Source organism: Anopheles nili, chromosome 3 (genome assembly GCF_943737925.1).
Source record: "Anopheles nili chromosome 3, idAnoNiliSN_F5_01, whole genome shotgun sequence".
Classification (NCBI taxonomy): domain Eukaryota; kingdom Metazoa; phylum Arthropoda; class Insecta; order Diptera; family Culicidae; genus Anopheles; species Anopheles nili.
This window is the reverse complement of record NC_071292.1, coordinates 28,963,140-28,983,660: the sequence shown is the minus strand read 5'-3', so window position 1 is coordinate 28,983,660 and position 20,521 is coordinate 28,963,140. Positions and strand designations below refer to the sequence as shown.

At 48.1% G+C, this 20,521-nt stretch overlaps 1 protein-coding gene across 1 annotated transcript in view; it reads left to right on the top strand.

The window, feature by feature from the left end:
- Nucleotides 1-8,157: 8,157 nt before the first annotated feature.
- LOC128725983 (uncharacterized) overlaps nucleotides 8,158-20,521 on the top strand; it is a 44,901-nt gene continuing 32,537 nt past the window's right edge. Inside the window, exons 1-2 of the mRNA XM_053819758.1 lie at nucleotides 8,158-9,680; nucleotides 16,457-16,982. Coding sequence (XP_053675733.1) covers nucleotides 8,158-9,680; nucleotides 16,457-16,982 — 2,049 coding nt within the window. The remainder of the gene's footprint in view (nucleotides 9,681-16,456; nucleotides 16,983-20,521) is intronic.

Sequence of the window (20,521 nt, the reverse complement as noted above, 5' to 3'; positions counted from 1 at the left end):
TCTTGCCGTGACCGATTTCGTTTAAGGTAAGCTAATGTTCATTAATTATTTAATTCGTATACATTTTATTTTAAAATTATGTTTTCCATTTGACTGAATCGATTCTATAAACATTTACTTCGTTGAATGGCTACGATGGCTACTTCGATCAATTTTCTAGAACATCTTTAGTATGTGACCTAACATTACTTTTAAAATGTAAGCAAAAATCGTTAAAGTTTGCTTGAACACCTTTGTAAGTTAAATCTCTCCTCAAATTAGTTCCAACTACAGTTTGCTATCAGTTTCCACGTCCTACGAAAGGAATTTGAATAAATTTCACGAAACTGGCACAATCACGTTGTAGAGGTGTGTTTGTGCGCGAAACTAGGCCCAGAAGGGTAGTCCGTTATCTGCGGTTCTTTGTTTCAAAAATAACAAAGAATGCGCCTGAACGAGTGCACCGTTCGGTGCATCGGGTGATGCATCCCAATGCATCTGCCGGAAAGACAGAGAAAACGATAGAGAAGCTGTAAAATACTACCACCTCACAAACTGAACTTCACACCTGCAATAAGGGCCTGTCTCTAGCAGATAACCCTTCTCGTTTCATTTTCCAAGCTCATGTAAACCCTCCTCCAGAAGGGCCCTTCGTGACAACGTGGTATTACAGAAAACAGCTCCTTTTACATTGCCACCGGATTCGCTTGTTCATGAGCGGGTTTTCGTGTGGTCATGCGAGATGTGCTATTAATTATGGACAAGCAGTGTCACCGGCGAAACAAACGCCACCACCCCGTGCTGGAATGCGGTAAAATAAATAAATTACTCAATCGCGGCCAGTAAATCGCATCAAGCGCGGTGTGCACTATAAAATCGGCACTTCCTTCCTTCCTTCGTGTGTGACCGCTTCCGTGCCCGCTCGATCAACGTTGTTTAACGGTCAGTGTTAGGGCAACGGCACACTTCCCCTCACGGTATGCTTCTATTACCGGTTGCAAAAGCATCCACCTGGGTGCTGGAAGAAGTAAAGCTCACTCGGTTTTTGTGGTTTGCTGCACTTTTACTGCACTTCTTTGCGGCCATTGCAGGTGTGGATGCATTTCATCACTACGAACCGGGTCTTTTTTCTAGCAATGATTGCAACAAGCACTTGTACCGCTACTGGCTATTGACGGGCATCGGATAGCAAACGTCTGTGGGTGGGAGAGAAAAACTCACAAAAACAATGCGCATATATGTTTACTCACAGCAAACAGTGTAAACATTGCCGAATTACAACCCGGCCGGCTGTGGGAGCAACATGATTGCGCGTCGATGAACGTCGAGTTTCTTCCGCTGAGCGCTGTAGGGGGAGATGCATTATTTATCGTCGGTTCGATGAAAGCAAAAACTCCCAAACGTGTGCCGTTGGGTGGTGATAGAAATGAAGAATGCCAGTTAGCTCCTTTATCTGGACCGGGACTCTCATATTTTGTGTTTCATCAGCCGCTTTTTATAGCAACACTACTCGAGGGTGGTTTGCCCTTTGATCGACGCTCGCAAACCGCCCGGGATGGTGGACAGATGATGTCCGAATGAAGTTCGTACCGTGCGTTGGAGTGCAAATGCTCGAGACCGAGTGAATTCAGCGCGGAAATGTGCGTAAATCAGGCTGGGCCCTTGTGCCAAGAGGCCACAAGAAAAAAAGGGCCACTTTTAATTTGTCATTCGCGTGACGTAGGTATCGACTTTTCATCCCCTCCAAGGATCACGTTTTTCGGTCCACTCGGAAGTGTGTTCCAATTTTTTCTTTCGGCTACCTTTATTCACACATCCTCACCGATCACGATCCAAAGCCCATCACCTTTCTCCCCATGTGTGAGACTCGGCGTGTGGCGCGTGCCCAGTTGGAGGATTTATTGTTATTATTATTATTATTCGACACCAACCTAATGGCGATCGGTGTCGCACATTTGCATAATTTCACCCATTCAGCGGGGTGGCAATAAACACCGGCAAACGGTTCGCGGCACCGGGCTTTGTTTCTTCATTATGCACCCGTTCGTCATCATCACGCACGTGGGCCAAAATTGGCTGCAGGCGAGCACAGGCGAGCTATGGCCGCGGAAAAGGCGCTTCCAGCCGCGGGTTAACGATGTGGTGTGGCCTAAATATCGCCTCGCTTCGTTTGGGCGCGTTTGCGCTAATTTACAACCGTTAAACACAAGGAGGATGGGACGTTTGCCACACGAATAGGGCACCGCGAGCCAAAATAAGGGGTGTAAGATTGATCGGGGTATCAGATTTTAGTTTCTGCGTGGGTGCAGGCGTGTGTAAATTTTGTCATCTATTTGCGATATATCATCATAAAATAACACGCCACAGATAAACGGCGGTGTTGGGTATTAATAAGCGTCGACCACGCCGAGAAGGAATTAAACATAATCTCTCCTCGTTATCGTTATGCCATTCCGACGTTTTTCTAGCCGGTGCCGGTTCGAAGATTCTAGCCGAAGGCGGGGTGAAAAATCGACATCGACCGGCGCCGAAGAGGAGAAAATATTATCGTTAATGGAATTATGAGTATCGTATTTTTAGAGCGTTAACCGCCGGCAAATGGAAGCCAGGCTGCTGACGGTCGTGTATTTCTTTTCCTTCCTCGTCTGGCGACAAGGTAGAAAAGTAAATGAAATGGCAACCCCTGGGTGTGGGTGGTAATGAGATTTGCCGACGGGCGTGTTTGGTGGTGTAGCACCGAGAAAGGACATAGGTAAGGTGCACAAAAAAAAGAAGAAAAAAAGGGAAAGGCATGGTCGGCCCTGCGTGCGAGTGTGCGTGGTTGGCGTGTGTTCGCGTTCCGGTTGCCGCCGCTATGACAAATTATCCGCCCGCAGGAACGATTTATCGACAAGTAATTCAATTACGCGCGCCCTAACAACGCTCTGCGCGAGAGTGCGTAGTTTCTGGCGCCCGGCGGAAAGGCAGTCCCGGGGTAGCTTTTTTTTTCGTGCGAAATGGAAAGCGCCCTTCGCTGTAAGCGGGTTGGGGGCGTTGGGTGGCCTCACGGATGGACCGGGAGCCGTTGGGTGGGTGGGTGCAGGTGTGGTGAGACAATGCATTAATCAAACCACAAACACACTGTGGTTTGGTGGTGAGATGAAAGGGAGCCAAGTTATTGCGATTTGTCGGCGGATGTGCCCGTGTGGGTGGGGCATAATGATGGTCGTAAAAATGAAGCGATATTTATCGCGGGCAGAAGCGAAAAAAAAAAAATTGTACAAATTGTGACAAAAGACGATTGTGGTTTAAAGACTTTGTTCTAATGATGTGGAACTTCTGGGCTAGCTCTTCTGTTGTCACGGAGGTGTTTAAATGATGATGAATCTTTCGTAGCATTGATGCGCATTACTTATTGGATTGATATTTTGATTTTTTTTTGCAAGCGCGTTATAACAATCTTTTGTAGTTTTATAGATACTTAAACAATTTTTACGATTGTGAATTTTGAAAGCAATCAAATTTGCATTGTTGTACAGTTATGCTTTGAGAAACTTTAAAGATCAAGAGTAGAACTTTACCTCGTAAATGCAACAAAATGGATAATGACATTTTAACGCAATTTAGATACAGCTTTATATATAATGTATTGATTGTTATAGAAAGTATTGTTTCTTGGACGTGTTGTAGCTGCACGATTTGAGAATAAAGCATATTAATTTTCAAAAATTATAAAAAGAAGTGACTTCTAGCTAAGAAGATAAATCTAAAGAATCGATGTTGAAGATAAGAAGATAAAGTTAAAGAATGGATGAGTGTAAATTTACATAAATTACAGTAAAAACATTACATTGTTTGACCAACGGCTAATGTTTGTCTCTCTTTACGCGACAAATTCCTCGTTGCGACGTCAAAGGAGTTGTACCTTGAGGCTATGGTTTCATTCGAAGAAACCATACGAGCCCCACCCGGACGGGGTCAATCACAGGATCAGTTACGTACGGTATCACCCTCCATTCCTAGCTCCACAACTCCCGGCCAGTACGAATGCTCCCACTCCAGCCCATTTTAGCAAAGTCTGCCTAACGTCGGCGGCGACTTGCACCATACGTTCGGCGTTTTTCTTTTAGACTAGTTTAATTTTTTCCTGGTTTATCTAAAACGCCCGGCAACTTCTGACAGCCAATTTATTATCGATCCCAGGATCCGGGTACGGACTCCCGCATGAGACACGATGGCCGCATCGCTCGTAGCGTGCTGCAGGAAGGAACCGGAGCCATTCCGGTGCCCTGCCTTGTGGTCGAACTATATTTCCCTTCACGTGGACGCTATGAGCAACGGTCGGTCGCCTGGCGGACGATGGTGAGATAAATTACCATCTCCTCTTGGATGCGGCAGCGTCATATCCTTCCCCAGCGTGTAACGATAGTGAACGGAAAAGTGCGTCGCTGCTAGTACGTTAGCCGGCGGTTGATCTGAACGCGGGAAAATTATCCGCATATCGCGCAGCGGGAAAACCCGACTTGCCGTCCCCGTCGGAACCCGGGGAGGTTCTGCGACTGGGTAATAAATTACTGCGTGGTATATTACGTGGCCGGTTCACCAGGCGCACCAACATGTGTACCACACGAGCTTCCCGAAGCGGCGTCCTTTTTTTTCTTTTCTTTCGCCAGGCAATCGATTAGGCGGGCGCGCCAGAAAATAACCTTGCTGCGAAGGATTACCCTCCGAATGTGAGGCAGTACTTAACGGTTTCCGTTCGAATCGATCGGTGCGGCGCTTGCTGACATACGATACCGCCGATGCAATTTGTTTCACGTTCACGTAATATCCTTCCCGGTAACACGTGTCCCGGGCTACTGTTCCGGCGGATCAATTAAGGGGCGAAAGCGGCTTTATCGATGCAAAAACGGTGCAATGATCGAGACCGGGTAACAGATGGCACCCCTGCTGCTGGTTCTGCTGTTGCACCAGGGAGATGTATTCCTTTTGCGCCTAATCTTCATCTTCCGTACGTGTGCGTGTCCGGAAAATTACGCATCGTCGGAGGTCTTCTCGGTGCGTGGGTATTATGATGGCGACAGGCGAAAATGGGACTCATGTCTCGTGCGATCGGAACTATTTGTGCTATTAAGTTTTATGCTGTGACCTGGAACACGAGGCCTTAGGGGAGTTGTTCAATGTCATTGTGGGCGATTCAATTTGCGTACATTATTCGTGGGGCTAGATAATCTTCTTGATATATTTCCCTCAATCTTTTGCACGAGTTTTCAAAAACCTATACATATTTTCTGGTGTAATGCAAGAAATAATGGCAGGGAATAAAATTATGCGTCCGATTTGTCAGTTGATGAGATTTTGCGATAATAGAATACCAAATGGCGGTTGAAAAGGGTGTAGAACCAAGCGGGAATGGTTGTAGAATAATGATCTCGTGCCCATAAGCTAAACGCATCATTATGTGACCGAGCATGTGCATAAGTACAGATGCAGCTGCTCTTGACGATGTTTGGATGTAATTTGTGCGCTTTGACCCTAAATTTCCGGCTCGATTTACTGTACACCCTCTGTGTTTTCATGCAATGCTTTGGGAAATTTGTTGACATTCGAAAAGGCACATTGTTTATAATTTTGGCTTATGTATTCCAAGAGCACAACTCGAAAGGACACGCTGCCATTGCTATCCTTGGGATGTTGAGTGAAATTAGGATTGTTTCCTTTAAAAAACAATACAAGTGTTTTACATTGTTCATGTTTGTTATTATTTTGTTCTCCCATAAACCAGATGTAAATGTATTACAGCACGTTGAAACATCATAGGTTCATGTGTTTTGTTAGCCAGCATTAAAATGACAAACTTAACGGTCGAGTATTGCACGTCCGAGCGTCTTTTCTACTGTACAACTCTCCTCCCTACTGTGCGCGAGAACGACAGCGCTAAGATAAATCGATGATGACGATCATGATCATGCGGCGTGATGATGGAAATGCGTTCGTGGTGGTAACGCGATCGCTTGGCTGGAAAATACCGAAGCGTGGCTGGTGTGAGTAAGTGATCCTCACAAACGAGTATGCGGACACAAACACGCAACCAGATCACTGTGGGGTGCGATCACATGGGTATTTTTAAGGAATTATTGAATTGAATGTTATGTTCACTTCATGTTGCAAGAAATGAAGTCAGTTTAAGATGAATTGGATTTTTTTTATCATGTTTAATTCCACAGTATTTAAAATAAAATTTTGAACAATCATAACATTGCAAGATAACTTTTTAAATGATCGCTATTTGTAAAACAAGTTTTTTTCTTCTATCGATTAATCGACACGTCTAAAGTACCGCATTTTAAATACACACATGTTATAATGATAGGCGATCCACCATTATCTTACATACTGATCAGTCAAATATACTGATTATCGTTATGTTATCGCAGTGAGTGCTAAAATTACTGACAAGATCTTTGATCTTTTAGTAGAAGTGCGATTGATGGGACAAAAATGCCCAAACCTGGCACCATGTCCCATAGTGCGGTGCATTAGCCACTGTGCGTTTTGATGCGTCCCTCAGCGGTTCAATTCTCGTTCGGTTTCGTTCGCGTACGGTCACGCGCTGTCCTACGGCCAGACCAGTTCTCGCCACAGTGAGAGAGAGCACAGTCGCCGGTTTTGTGAGCGAACATCGACAGTTTGAAGTGTTGCCGAGGCGCCAATTGCTGATTTTAGCCAAGGGCTCTCCCTCTGGCTCAGTCATGTGCATTTTGTCGTGATCGTGGTAGAAGAAAAAAAAATATCGCGCGCCGTGTAAAACGCATAAATCGTGTAAAAAAGTGTACAAGAAGTGTCAGTAACGTTTTTTTTATAGTTTAACAAAAAAAAAGTTGCACCAACACGATCAACTTGAAGCAACAGTTGACCAACGGTTGAAATATTGCCACACCATTTGCTGGTAGAGGGTTATTTTTTCTCTAAGCCTGCTATGTTCCAGATCAGCTCACGCACGTTTCCCTCTGCGCCGTTTCCTTGGGAAACATAGGGAGCAAATTCACGTGTTACACGCCGCTTGCTTTGTGTGGTTTTTTTTCACCCTTCGCCAAAGGGACTCGCTATGATGGGGAATCTTTTTGCGTTCTATAGCTGCAGTTCAGCCCTTGCTCCTGACAGGTGTAACACATACGAAAGTGATCTCCGCGAACCCCATTGAGGCACTTTTATCGTTCCGGCAGGTGTCGTGGAGTGTTTTTGTGTCACTTTTGCTTCTGTCTTGTTTTTTTTTGTTTTTCTGTCGGTGACTGCTTTCCCGGGCAGGATTTCTCGGGGGCCACTTCGAAGGGTCGAACGGCGCCCTCTTTGGGGTTCGTGAAAGTAGGCCGAGGGCTCGAGTGCATTTTGCGATGGACGCGTGTGCCTGTGTGTCTGTGTGTATGTATGTCAAGCGCACCCCGGGATGCTGTTTGGCCATTTTCCCGCAACGAATGCCCTCGCGCTGCCCAAGTCGAACAGTCGAACTTGAGTGCTGGGGGATGTTTTTTTTATTGTGTGTTCTTGGCTCGAAAGGTTCGTAACAACCGCCCGTAAGTGGGAGCGGTTGGTGTGAAGTGTCACGTTTAATTGCAACGATGCAACGGTTGGGGCGGCATTTGATATTGATAGTGCACCTTTCCGCGGGTTCTGAGGTTTGCGTTGAAACCACGAACGTGCCTGCTTGGGACGTGGGGGGAAATAGTGCTGCCCGCTTAGTCAGCAATCTAAAAACACACCGACCTGTGGAAATTATTATGTGCGAGTGTGTAGGGGCGCGCGTTTGCCTCATTGGAGGTCGTTTCGGTGCGTTGTGTTTGTGATTTTAGTGCGCCAGCGCCGCCACCGACGCAATAGATAATGCTGGCCCGACTAGTTGTGAATGCTAACGAGCTTGTTGTTTGTTGTTGTTGCTATTGCTTATTTCACCCTCGTCGGGTGGGGGGTTTATTTTTTCCACAGTGAATTATTCAGAGTGACTCTCCTCCCGATGTTCAGAGCTGCGAGCCGGAGTGAATCATGTGATCGTCACGTCGGGTTCCTGATCAGGCTGAATTGTGTGACGTGTGCTAAAACGTGTAAATACGTGTAGTTTTTCTAGTGAGAAACAAAAAAACAGTGCTATCGAAGAGGGTTTCGCCCGTGAAGAGTAGAACGAATCCGTGTGTGAGCGGGAGCATGTTGGGGATCAGTAAAAAGCCGGGTCCGCCGGTTCCACCACGGCCAAGTGCTGCTGCCGTGGCTACGGCTCTGGCGAAGCAGCGTGAAAATTCGCCCTCTCCAAATGGGCCGCGTAGTGCCGGTGGAATGGGCACATTGAAGCCACCTCATCCTGGTCGAACGGTGGTGTATAAATCGCCTGATTTCGATCCACCAACACCAAGGAATCGGTCCAATTTGTCCACCTTTACACCGACGGATTCCAAACGTAACGCCATCTACCACGAGAGTCCTTCCCAAAGCCCAAAGGCGTTGGAACGCTCGACTGGGGTGATGTACAGGTCTACCTGCAGCATTGTGGAGATCAACACGACTAGTCCGAGTACGTCTGAATCGAGCTCGGTGTCTACATCGCCGGTTGCCACTCTGCAGAAGCCACCGGTGGATCAAAAAGGATCGAAAGGAGTCTCGGAATCGACTGCAGTAGGTCCAACACCGGTGGCCAGGAGACGACTGCGTGCTGTGGACATTAACGCGTCTGATGCACCGCAGGACGCTACTGACGTGATCATCATCAACAACTCCGGGAAAGGAGGTACTACTGCCGGCAGTACTATTAGTCTGCTAGCGGGTCTTTCTCTGGAAGATGCCTCAGACAACCGAAAGGTCCTAACGAGCGACTGTGACAGTGGAACCGAACGTGGTGACAGTGCTGGGTCATCGGGATCTGCCGGTAGCACGCTTGAGCGGGAAAATAACCTGCGGAATCTCGAAGATGTTACTCCGGCTATGGGAAATCACTTCACGGAAATCATCATCGGTTCGAATCAGACTAGCACGGTGGTTCGAAGTGGTAGTAAGTCGAATTTGCTAGCTACTGGCACCAGTCCGGTGTTGAGATCTAGCTCGATTCGATTGCCAATATCAACTCCACCACCGTACCGTCGGCCTGAGCCGGAAGGAGGTGAACATGTCCTTCCTTCGAGTGATCATCGACGACCAGGTGCGATCCCACCTGTGGCAGCAGTAGTTCCACCGTCAACTACCACAACGAGCCTCGCGAAGACACGACAGATCGCAACTCTCGATCCAGCGACGCTGGACTCGAAGCTGAGCGAGAAGAAGTTCGCCTTCCACGAGTTGCTCATCTCGGAACTGACCGCGATGCGTCAGAAGCAGCGTCAGGAGCAGCAGCATGACGAAGGGCCGGAGAAGGCCGTGAATGAAGGCGGGCAGGTTGCTAGCCAGGAGGAGGCCGTTGTTGTCGATCTGGCGAAGGTGAACCGGCGCCAACGATGTCCTTCGGAGAGGCGATCGTCTGGCAGTGAGACGGAGACGTCCCCAAACGGGACGACAGGACGGTTGGCGAAGATACGGACTGCCGATTGGATCGAAGTGGGCGATAACGGCAAGCAGGTGGTGCTGTCCAGTTGTCAGATCAGCCTGGAAGATTCGGGCCTGGAGGATGAGGAGAAGCTGGACGATGCGTCGTCAGGAGTCGGCGATTCGTGGGATAGCGTGAAGGAGGACGTAGAAGACCGGTGAGTCAGGGTTTCCAGTGGGTCTTGGGGTAAGGAACGCCCTATCAGTGGGAAAGATGGATCTACAGTCTGGAAGAGGTCGTTCGTGTCAGTGACGATACGCAGCTATCTCTCGGGCTTATCGGGTTTTCTTGAAATGTGGAGTTTGCTATCTTTGAAACGGTGTTATACACACATTGTGTTGACGAGGACACGCGACAGTGGCCAACAATTTTGCACTTAGAACCTGCGAGAATAGAGTGTTTACATGTCACGTTAGATATGGTGTGGTGATAATGGGAAGTTGACACTTGGTGAGATTTGATGTTAGGTCGTAGATAGTGTATGAGTGCCTTTAAAGTATTAATTTCGTGCTGTAATCGATCGTTCTACCCCATCTGGTCTTGTATTGGTAAAGTGTTATCTGGATGAATTTTAGAAATTTTCCATGCCTTTGTTCTTCCATTTGTACCTAAACGAATTCATTTAAATGTTCTTATATTCAATTAATTTATTTTTAACGAGCTCTACTCGAAGGTTGAATGAAAAGTTCATCGAGTAGCAGTCGCGAAAAAATAAATTCTGGTTCTCCAAAAACCCCCAGATTGGCATTTACGTAAACCATCTCGTAGTTTTCCCTTTTTCAAGTCCGGAGGTCCCGCCACACCGACCATCCCGCAGAACAGGCTCGTGGTCACCTTTTTTTTTGAGGGCCATAAATTACAACCTTGTGCGGCTCAGAACGAATATGCGCAAGCTACCGCAAGTGGAGCTCAGTGAATGTATGATTTTTTTTTCGGATGGAGCATACGTACATGTTTCGCTTGGTCTGTGTGCATACACCACGCATTTGGAGTTGCACGGAAAAGCGGCTCGATCACTTTGCTGACCTCCGGATTGGAATGGACCGGCATGAATGGGTTTTTGAATGGCACGAGCCGGGGGTTGCGTGGATAGAAATGCATCGGATATGCGTAAGAGAGACCGCGGCATAAACCGACGGAGCGAGAGAAACGACACGTTGCATGTTGGCTATTTCCGTTGCCATTAATTTGGCTTCAACCAGCTCGCAGCATCGAGGTTCCAGGTGGCACACATGTGTGTGTGTTTGTGTGGATTGGCGCATGCCACCAAACAATGGGTGAATGGGTTTGCTGGCCAATTTGTGTGTGCTGCCCTATGAGCAGAAGGTTTGCCCGAGAGATCGATCGTTTGTGTCGCTTTTCGCGCGCGCGCGCGCAAACAATCTGCGAAGGTGACATTGAACCGCGCGAACGGAAGGCCTGGCAAATTGATCGAGCCCTTGTTGTGTCGAGGCTTAGGGGGTGGCAAAGCATAGAACGGGGATGATACATACCCAACATGGAAACTGGAAGCTTGTGGTTGGAGTCAATCCACCCTGTGTCGTGATGCATCTGACCGTTGTACTGCAGGAAATAGCACACCGGTAATGATCATCACACACTGATGACGATGCGCATCGTCGAGGGATGTGCATTGTGTTCCGAGTTACCCGTACCCGTTAGATCCGCGATCCAAAAACCCCCTTGTTGCGGTTGTTTCTACGGTGCTCAAGACCTCCTGGGGACTGCGGAAAATGCAAAAGAAAGTCACGATGGTTTGGTTAGTCCGTTGGCTTCATTATTGTCGTTGTCTCCCGGATGCGCGCGCGACCTCCTGTCATTCAACCCAGTTCTCAGCTCGGGGGGGTGGTTATGCGAATGTTGGCATCCCCACCCCTACTGGGGTGGTTGCATAATGCACACAGTCGCGATAGTTCGTTCCTGTGCGATGCAAATCCGCGGTGCCATGGCGTCGATTGTGCGCACTTGTTCAAACTATGGCTCACATAGCGAGTCGAAGCCCCCAGGGTTCTTGTCGTTAGGAGTTTCCAGTAAAGCTCGGTGGTTCACCACTAACGAGCTCTCGTCGTCCCATGTTTGGAAAATGCGCTGTGTCACTTGGGTTGTCGACGTAGTCCGTGAAGGTAGCAATTGTGCTTTGAATGTGTGACACGGAACGGTTGCCATTGTGTGCGCTAGGAATTAGTTTCTGTGCAATTGGTATCTTGCGCACACGAGAAATGGAGCGCTCTGGGCATTCACACTCGTCTTTCGAATGTTATACCAGTGGTTAAGGTTCCCTCACCAGTAAGGTGACTCCTTCCGTACCGAAGGAACCCTGGCAATGGCTTAATTTTGCGTCATTAAATACCGTGCGGTTGTGAGGCTGCCCCCAAAAAAGTGGACCAAAACGACGAACGGATGCGGTACAATTTTTATTCACTTCACGCCGCAATCTAGCCTGATGTAGCTGGTGGTGATTTATGGGCAATCATCGTTCGGCGGCCATCTGGCAAGATGAATTTTGTGCGTTTGTCTGTGCGTGCACCGGTGCCTTACCGCGCTAAGGCTGCTGAGGTTCCGCGGAGCGTAGACGAGACGATGTTGTAATGTTTGTTGGCATCATTCCGCGGGCCGTTGGTTTCCACGGTGCCCGGTGTCTTGGCGGAGGCCGTAGATTAACATTCCGCAAAAAAAACGCCCAAACGTTTACCAAGCGTACGTGTGCCGTGCCGTGGAGTTGTAGGGTTTTTGGTCGTGGTTTTGGTTGCTGTCTGATGCTGATGATGATCCAATTTCGGTCCGAGAAGATCGACACACCCAACGTGCGACTGGCGAAACCACACCGGACGTCACATCCGGTGTATTGGACCCTTCGCTTCTGATCGTCGTGGGTTCGACGATGGAGTCCGGTTCTGAAGATGAGCGAGATTTTTTTTTCTGGCAGTGTTAATTTACGCAAACTCGTCCCGTTCGGACGATGTTCCGGCACAGGAAACGGCACACATTCGAGCGCGATCCGGTCGACATCTTTGACCTAGATCGGGTTGAACAAGTTTTCCGATTTTGTGTGTATTTAGTGTCGAGGCAGTTTTTTGTCTCTTCTTCTCTCCGTTCCAAAATTTGACACCTTTCCGTGCACGAAGCCAGTAGGTCCGTGTGATCGAACTCGAGCGCTTGACACTCGTCCGGACTTCCGTCCCACGGCCGAAAAGGGGCCAAATGCGACACGTTCTGAGACAGGCTCATGTGGGGGGCCGTGATCCGGATTCGCGAATCGTTTTCCCTAGAGGTGGTTCTCATTAGCAATGCATTAGAAGAGGCTACGACCGTGCAGCTGCCGTGCGGGCAGTGAAAACGGTCCTTCGTTCCACGAGAGCTCGTCTTGGATGCGATCGAGCTGGAGCTGATTAAGATATTTCGCACCGGCACAGATTAGATCAGACATTAAGACCACCGGTTTTTGTCGAACCGTTAGCGCATTCTTCGGGCTGGTACACTCGCAGGACCGGAAGGCGTATGGAAATGTGATCATCTTCTTCATGCCCGGAGAGTCCGTTAATTTTTGTGTGTGACGTGTTGGTGGAGGGATAGTGATCGCAAGGACTGTTGGATGTGTGCTTTAATGGGCTGCTTTTAGAGCGGGGCGTAGAATGAGTCAGCCAATTTAGTACATTACTGTTAATTAGTTAAGAATCGGAGGCATAATTTCTAGAGTTGGTTAGCTATGTTTGTATATTTTGAAGAGTAGATTTTTTGACATTTATTGTTTATTCCGTCCAATCTCCTGAATATATCGAGCCAAATTACCCTGCTTCAACGGAGATCTTGAATCTGAGTTGTTTTAAATGTTTTTGTATCTCTTGCAGATATTGTACGATTTTCAGAAATAATAGGTTATAAGAAGCTACTACATTTGCTTCACTATAAATTCCCTAAACAACCACAGACCTTTCGCACACACAGTAGGCCTATCGATGAGCTAGCTATTCGATCGTAACCACGTCTCAGCTAGTCAAATTAGCCCCGTCAAGTGATCAGCACAAACGTTATCGTTTGCATAATGCTCCTTCTGCTCGAGCATGGCTCAGCCCAAGCTCGCTCGCGTGACTACGACCCTTTTCACTCTCTCTCTCTTTCGCCCCGATCTATTTCGCTAATAGTCGTTTGCATAACGCCCGCTTCGCACCATTCGCAGCCGTTCAGCAAGTACACAACTTCTTCACGAAACGAACGGCTCGAATTTGGCTGTGCATCGTTTTTGTGCAGCTGCAAAACGCATCCACCAGCTTTGGGGATGCGTTTTTTTCTCTCTCTCTCTCTGCTGTCTTTGCGGTCCCTGTGATGTTCGGCACACCAACACAGGGTGGTTGGTAGAAGTGAAAATAATAAATTTCCCAAATGCACCCCATATCAGACAGGCGTCTGGTCTGGGTTGCGTGCGTCTCTGGGGGATAGGGTTTGCGCCCTGATCTGCACCACCAGAGACCGATTAGCGATAATGACCCGGAAATTGGTGCGTTTCGATTAGTCTAGTCTGGAGCTGGGTTGTGTGCGCGCATTGCCACAGTAAACTGCTGCCGTGTGGTAAGCTTAAAGCAAGCTCGCACCAACCTGGGGCACTTGGTTCGATGGAGGATGAGAAATTGGACCGTTTAACGAACGATCGATCGGTGGGGGGTTTTTAACGTTGCACTTGCATCATGCTCGCGTATGCTGCACGCACGTATCCTCCCAGGACGTGGCTCCCATGCAACGACGGATTGGATCATAACGTGCTAATATCGGTCCCATTAGCGCTCACCGACGAGCGGATTGGCGATCATTTGCCAGAGTTGGCGATGGTTGGCTCGTTTGCATAAGACAATTTGTCCAGTGTCAACAGCGTAATCGTCGCCATCGGTTGGAGGGACTTTTTTTTTGCGCGATATATCCCCGATGGGCGGGATAAGGACAAAGACACACCATCCATGTAACGTGCCCAAAGTCACCCGCCCGAGGGCACTGGACTGGAGCGCCATTTGTGTCGGTGCCGCGGCTAATCGAAGGCACGCTTTCAGGCTTCACGGTTTAGGGTTCCAAGCGTGCGGGAATGCGCGGGTTGGTTGGTTCGGTTGTTTTTTGTGGTTTGTGTGCACGTGGGTTAGTCGCGCTTACCACGTTTTTGTTTTTCTTTTAATTTTCTTCGCGAGTTCGATCTGTATCGAAGCACGATCGCGCGAGTCCCCCACTCTGGACGCTCCCGGAGTTTGAAGCTAATTGATTGTTTCGGAACGAACTGTGGCTGGTCGACGGGTTGCCTTTTTGGTGGACTCAAATTTGGAGCAGGAGCGCATTCGTCCCGACCAGCGACCCAGTAGCCTCAGGAAGCTGTAAATCGTTGGCGGGATTAGTGCGTGCGTGTGCGCGCGAATTCGACCATTTCAACACCTTGAGAGCGAAGGGGCTTGGCGGTTGCTTGAGGAGGTGCTTGAAGGTGCGATGGCATCATCCTGACGTTCAAGGGTCGAAAACGGAGCAAAGCTCACTCCTCACAAGGGTGGGAGTGATGTAATAACACGACCAGAACAGAAATGGGCCGTCAAAGTGGCCACACCGAAGAGAAAGGCAAACCGCCAAAGAGATGAGACTTGGCCATCATCGCCACCATCATCATCATCATCATCATCATCGGTGGCACCATCTGCGGTAGATTGCAAGGCGAAAGCTCCCGGCCTTAGGTACGCCCCCGGAAATGAGAGGCTTTCTTTTCTTCGACCACGAAAGGGTGGCATTTCAAGCGCCATCTCAGTGGGTCGAACTCATCCGTGTGGTGGCGTTCCCATTCTTTTCTAGGGGGCGGTCGATTACGCGGTGGTTGCGCCGGATTCACCCAGGGTGTGTGTCATCCCTTTTGCGCCGGATCGCGACCTGGAAGCGGTTTGTTCGCGTCTCGTACGCGTTACGTCGACGATTCGCTTCCACAATGCCACCGGTGAGTACTTTCTAGGTCGCGAACCACCGCGTAATTGGTGGTGAGGTCTTTTGTTTGTTCGGAATTTTTTGGAGGCTCGGGAAATCGACGGCGTTTGTGTGGAATCCGGGAAATGACAGCGCCGGGACCGATGTTCGATGGAGCGGCATCTTCGCGGGCTCCGTTCAGCTAAACGGGCTCTTTTTTTCCCTCCTGTAGCCACTGATCACCGGTCATCCATGGTGGTTGCATTATCCGCGCTCGATTGTGGATGAGAATTTCGATTGCTGGGTTGGCGGTTTTGAAAGTGGAGCACGCCGGACGGTTCCACCCTCCCGGGTGCTGCCGGAAGTCGAAATTGACACATTTCGTTCGGGGTCGATTATAGCTGAAGGCTGGTAATTTTTGGCATATTGGTCGGGGGACGGTACGCGACCTCGATGTTGGATGTTCGGTTCGTTGAAGGCCTCTAGCGCCTGGGAAATGTGCCCACGGCGAGTTTTAGGAGTTAAAAAGAGGTAAATTAAATGCCGGGTGAAGGAAATTAGATCACCCGGAATGGCGATGAAACGGGGTTTTGAGCGGATGAATTCTGAGAAGCTGTGTGCGAATGTTTGCCATCACTGCACTGAGTGGAGTTTCATAATTGTCCGCCCATGATGAGATGGGTACATTAATTATACTCCTGCCTTCGTTTGAGGCTATCTATTTGAATAGCCATTTTTGTAGAATACTTTGTGGGTCGCCAAAGCGATTGATGTAATGAGAGGCTTGCTTTTTGGGAGATAATAATTTGTTTTAGGCCACTCTGAGTCACCCATAGAGTTAAGTTGATGTATTTCCGTGTTACGCTCTAATGAGAGCAACTTTTCTTTCAAAACTGTTATAAATTGTACCCACCCCAATCGATGTTATTGTTATTGTTATTTATTTAAGAACGGCCATTTAGACTCCAATCGATGTATACACTAACATTTAACTTTTTTTCTTTTTCGTTGCAGCATTATTATGTCGCTCCCTGGATTGCCCCCGTTGCCGAAGAGCCTGAGTGGCTTCGATCTCGCCGGCACACCGTTCCAGTCACACCATCAGCACCCACACCATCAACACCAATCGCAGCATAATCCGCATTATCCTCCACCCCATCACCACCATCACCAGCAGCAACAGCAACATTCGCCACATCCGGCCTCTCATCACCATCAGGTGCAACCGCAGTCCTTCCACGGGACGGCCGTTGGGTTGTCCTCGCACCCGTCCAGCCTACCGCCGTCCTCCCAGTCGCCCATCGCGGCCGCCCTCAACCACCACCACACGAATCCGTTCATCCCGGTCGGATCGGGGTTGCTGCATGGCGACAACATCGCGTCGCTCGAAAGTCAACAGCGGGGACACTCGCCCGTCGGCAGCACCCTCTCGGGGGGTAGTAGCGGTGGAAGGAAAGCATCCCCTCAGCCACCCGGTTCTGGTCCGCAATCGACGACGACGACCCTGGACACTCAGCTGGCGATCCTGCGACGAGAAATGGTAAGGTTCACGCGCGTTTGGCCTATTTTTATCATCCCCCTGGCGTAAGGGTTGCTGGGGCGGGTTGGGGGAGGAGGCGGGGGTAGTGGAAAGGACATGGAATTGATGGGGTTGTGGAAAATCGCCATTGCTCGAACATAAATCGAACGGCGAATGGTAGTGCGTTGTCGTCGTGGCGTTTTGGGGAAGGTCCAATTTTCGATCAAAGTTTTTACATTTTTCGAGGCCTCGGTGGTCGGTCGATCGGTGAATTAAAATCTTCTGGCAGGAAAAGAGCATGCGTCATGTTGGAGTAATTTACGAATCTGGCTCAACAGCAAAAAACAATGAGATGTCTGATCGAGGTTCGGTTAGATGATTTTTAAAGGTCGTCCTTGAAGACACACAGGCAAGGCATAGTATGATATTTTTTTTTGCGATTGCCGTTGGAGATGTTTTATATACTTCGCGACGAATTAGGTTGGGTTAAGCAAAATTATCCAAAAAACAATGGCCGCTAAATTGGCGTTGATTTTAAATTCCTTTTGATGCCAAAATGTATTATCAGGTTCTGATTGGTTTTTTATTGGAACTAAACCAACCAAAGTCAATTCTTTCAACATGTGGCAATAGATGAGGTAGATTAAATACGAACAATCGATCCTGTTTCAGAGTGTTCGTCCTCTACATTTGCCCAATGGCATTCCCATTCCATCGGTATTTCTTTTGTGGCAAAAAGTGTCAATTCAGCAACAGCTGGAATTTAGTCGATAGGCGATCGTCAGACCGACAAAATGCCGGCAGCTTGCTTTTGTAATGCTTTCGAATGGGAAAGTTTGCTTGACGCTGCATCTTCTTGCATTACCGATCCGGTACGATGAGAGAGAAACAAAAATGCGCCAACCACCGGAGGAAAATGATGCACATTAATAACAGTTCGATGTACCGAATCCGGCACTCTTTCGATACACGATTAATTTTCACTTTTTGTTTCTTTTCGGAAGACAAAATTTAGCTCGCACAAGGTTGACACAAGCCGCCTCGCCGGGATGGATGCCCAGGTGGGCGTCCGTATTGATTCGGCACGTGAAGCCTTTCGGCGCGAATTGATTTAACGTCGATTTATATACGGCATCAGCGGTAGTTGTGTGTTGTATTTTTTTCCCTCATCAAATCGTCCATTTCGGTTGTGGAGAAATTGATTTGTCGGCGTCGTCGATAAAGCGAGCGGTGGGATATTTTAGCAGTAAAAGAGTGAAGAGAAATCCTCCGCCCTGTAGCACTAACGGTGGACGAATTTCATCAAAGAATTATTTCTCATCGTGCTTGTGCGTGGTAATGCTGACAGTGGAAAATAAATTCCAGCTAGCCAGTGTGTGTCAGTGTCTTAATGACTTTCGCTTCCTTTCGCTGAAGAAGTGCAACCATCGCTGTCGTCTAAAGCGGATAGTCAGCTCAGAGTTGATGCTGGCTGTAGAACACATGCTTCGATGTTATGATATCCGGTGTTTTTCTCAACATAAAACACTGATTGCACGTACTCGTTTGCTGCAAGAGTTGCAATGCATCCGGTGCCTGTGGACGGAAGAAAGTAGATGTTTTCTATTTTACGACCATGTGGCATTAAAGCGACGTAGTTGCAGAGTGAAGTGCAAGCTAAATCAGATTATTCGATATGCGGTTTTATATCTTAAGACAAACGAACGTTGGCTTAATTTTTCGTCACGTAACATTCGCCAGGAAAATCCGTCGTTAATTGTTCGACAATTTGGGAAAATGCATACGCGTACGTAGATCGTATTGGCGCTTGGTCCGGAAATGAGTTTTAATTTCCGATCGCTACTCGATCGCGGTTTCTTCCTTCGCCTTGTGCTTATTCCAATTCCGTGCTGTAGAGGTGCGCCAGAGGCAATCTTTTACCAGATGACGTTGGCTCAACTCAGTACGGTTGAACATTTTTGACCCAATTTTGTTTTAACTACGTACCACTGGCGCTTCTCATCCCTTCTCGCGGTGTACTTGGAAATAATGGAAAAGGGTCAGCTGGCAGCAGCTGGGTTGGATTGTGCGTTGGCATCGATGTCGACTCCGTGCTGCCAGACCTTTGGGCGACGCCAATATGCGGAGAGCGAGAGTTGTAAGTCCGAGGAGGGAAAAATAAATAAACTTGACCATCGGTTCAGCTTCCGGTCGCATTCTGTTCGGATCGAGCATGCATGAGGGAAAATGCGCATCGCCAACATTGATTTTAATGCTTTTGCCGGTCGTTCGGAGGTTGATTCCATTCGACATGATTGCAGGGGAATTGTGTGTTTATTATAGTTTGTGTCTTTTTATGTAATGAAAACACTAACGTGCGTTAACTGATTCGTTTTTGCATTGTAATTCTGTTTGTTTTTATCGTGCTGCTTTTTGAAAAGTGTTCAATTGTGTGGTTATCTCGCGCTTCTATTGACACGATTTAGATGAAAATAGTAACATAAACAATCGAAAAGCCTTATTGCGCTCTATTACATAAGATGTAACAAAACTGTATTGACCACGACGCTTTTGATGAGCTCGTAGCCTTGCGGTTGTGTTTACGTTATTGAATTTAATCGATTAAATATTTATCACCGCTTGAGGTGTTACGTTTACTCGCAAAGCCTTTCTTTTTCTCTTTTCTTTTTTCAAGTCCACCGATCTTCTATTAACGTTTATTACAGCTTTTTCTTGATTTGACTCGATTGCTCTCATTATTATTAGCACGCTGTGTCGTTGGCAGACTAAATGGTCTCGTGAGGGAAAATTCGCGCGGCGACCCGTGGAAAGCTCACGCGAATCGCCCAGTCGGACCGACCTATTATCGATTATTATTGCCAATTTTGCTTCGAGCATTGATTTTCCACGCACGTTGCGATTCGTCGACGGCGGTCGAGAAGCGATCGCATGAGACCACGCAACTCACGAGGCGGTATGGTTCGATCATGACTTCTTGGGAACGTTGGCGGTTCGAAAGCATAAAGCGAGCATAAAAAACAATCGGCCCACCCATCCGGGAGTGGGTTCTCGTTCAGCTCAGTTGGCAAGCGTGTGGTGCATTCGGCACGGAATCGGAATCCGTCCCAGCAAAGGCATCATTCTGTGTGGGGGCTAGCGCTATTAGCAGGTGCATCGAGGCGCAACGCCACACGAAGAAAGAGTCGTTGGGGCGGATTGCTCTTTTTCCATTTTTTGTGTGTGTTCATTTTCGACCACCGAAACGAAGCAGGCTGGGGTTTTCCCTGGGCGTGGAGAAAATTCCTCCACCGTACGGCACTGAAGTGTAACAGTTTTTTTTCCATTCCAGCTCGCCCTACGGGAGCCGTTTCCATCTCGCGATCGTTAGATGGTCTGCAAGAGGGGTTCTCTTTCTCGATTCTCGAACCACCAGCTTCGGTCTCGGTGTGAACAACTCCACAGAATGTTGCTGTACATTACGATGGCTTTTAGCTTTTCCGCCCTCTTCGGTGCGCGTTTAGTTCGTTGAATTGTATTTTCATAAAATTATCATTAAATAAGGCAGAGAGAGAACAAAAAAT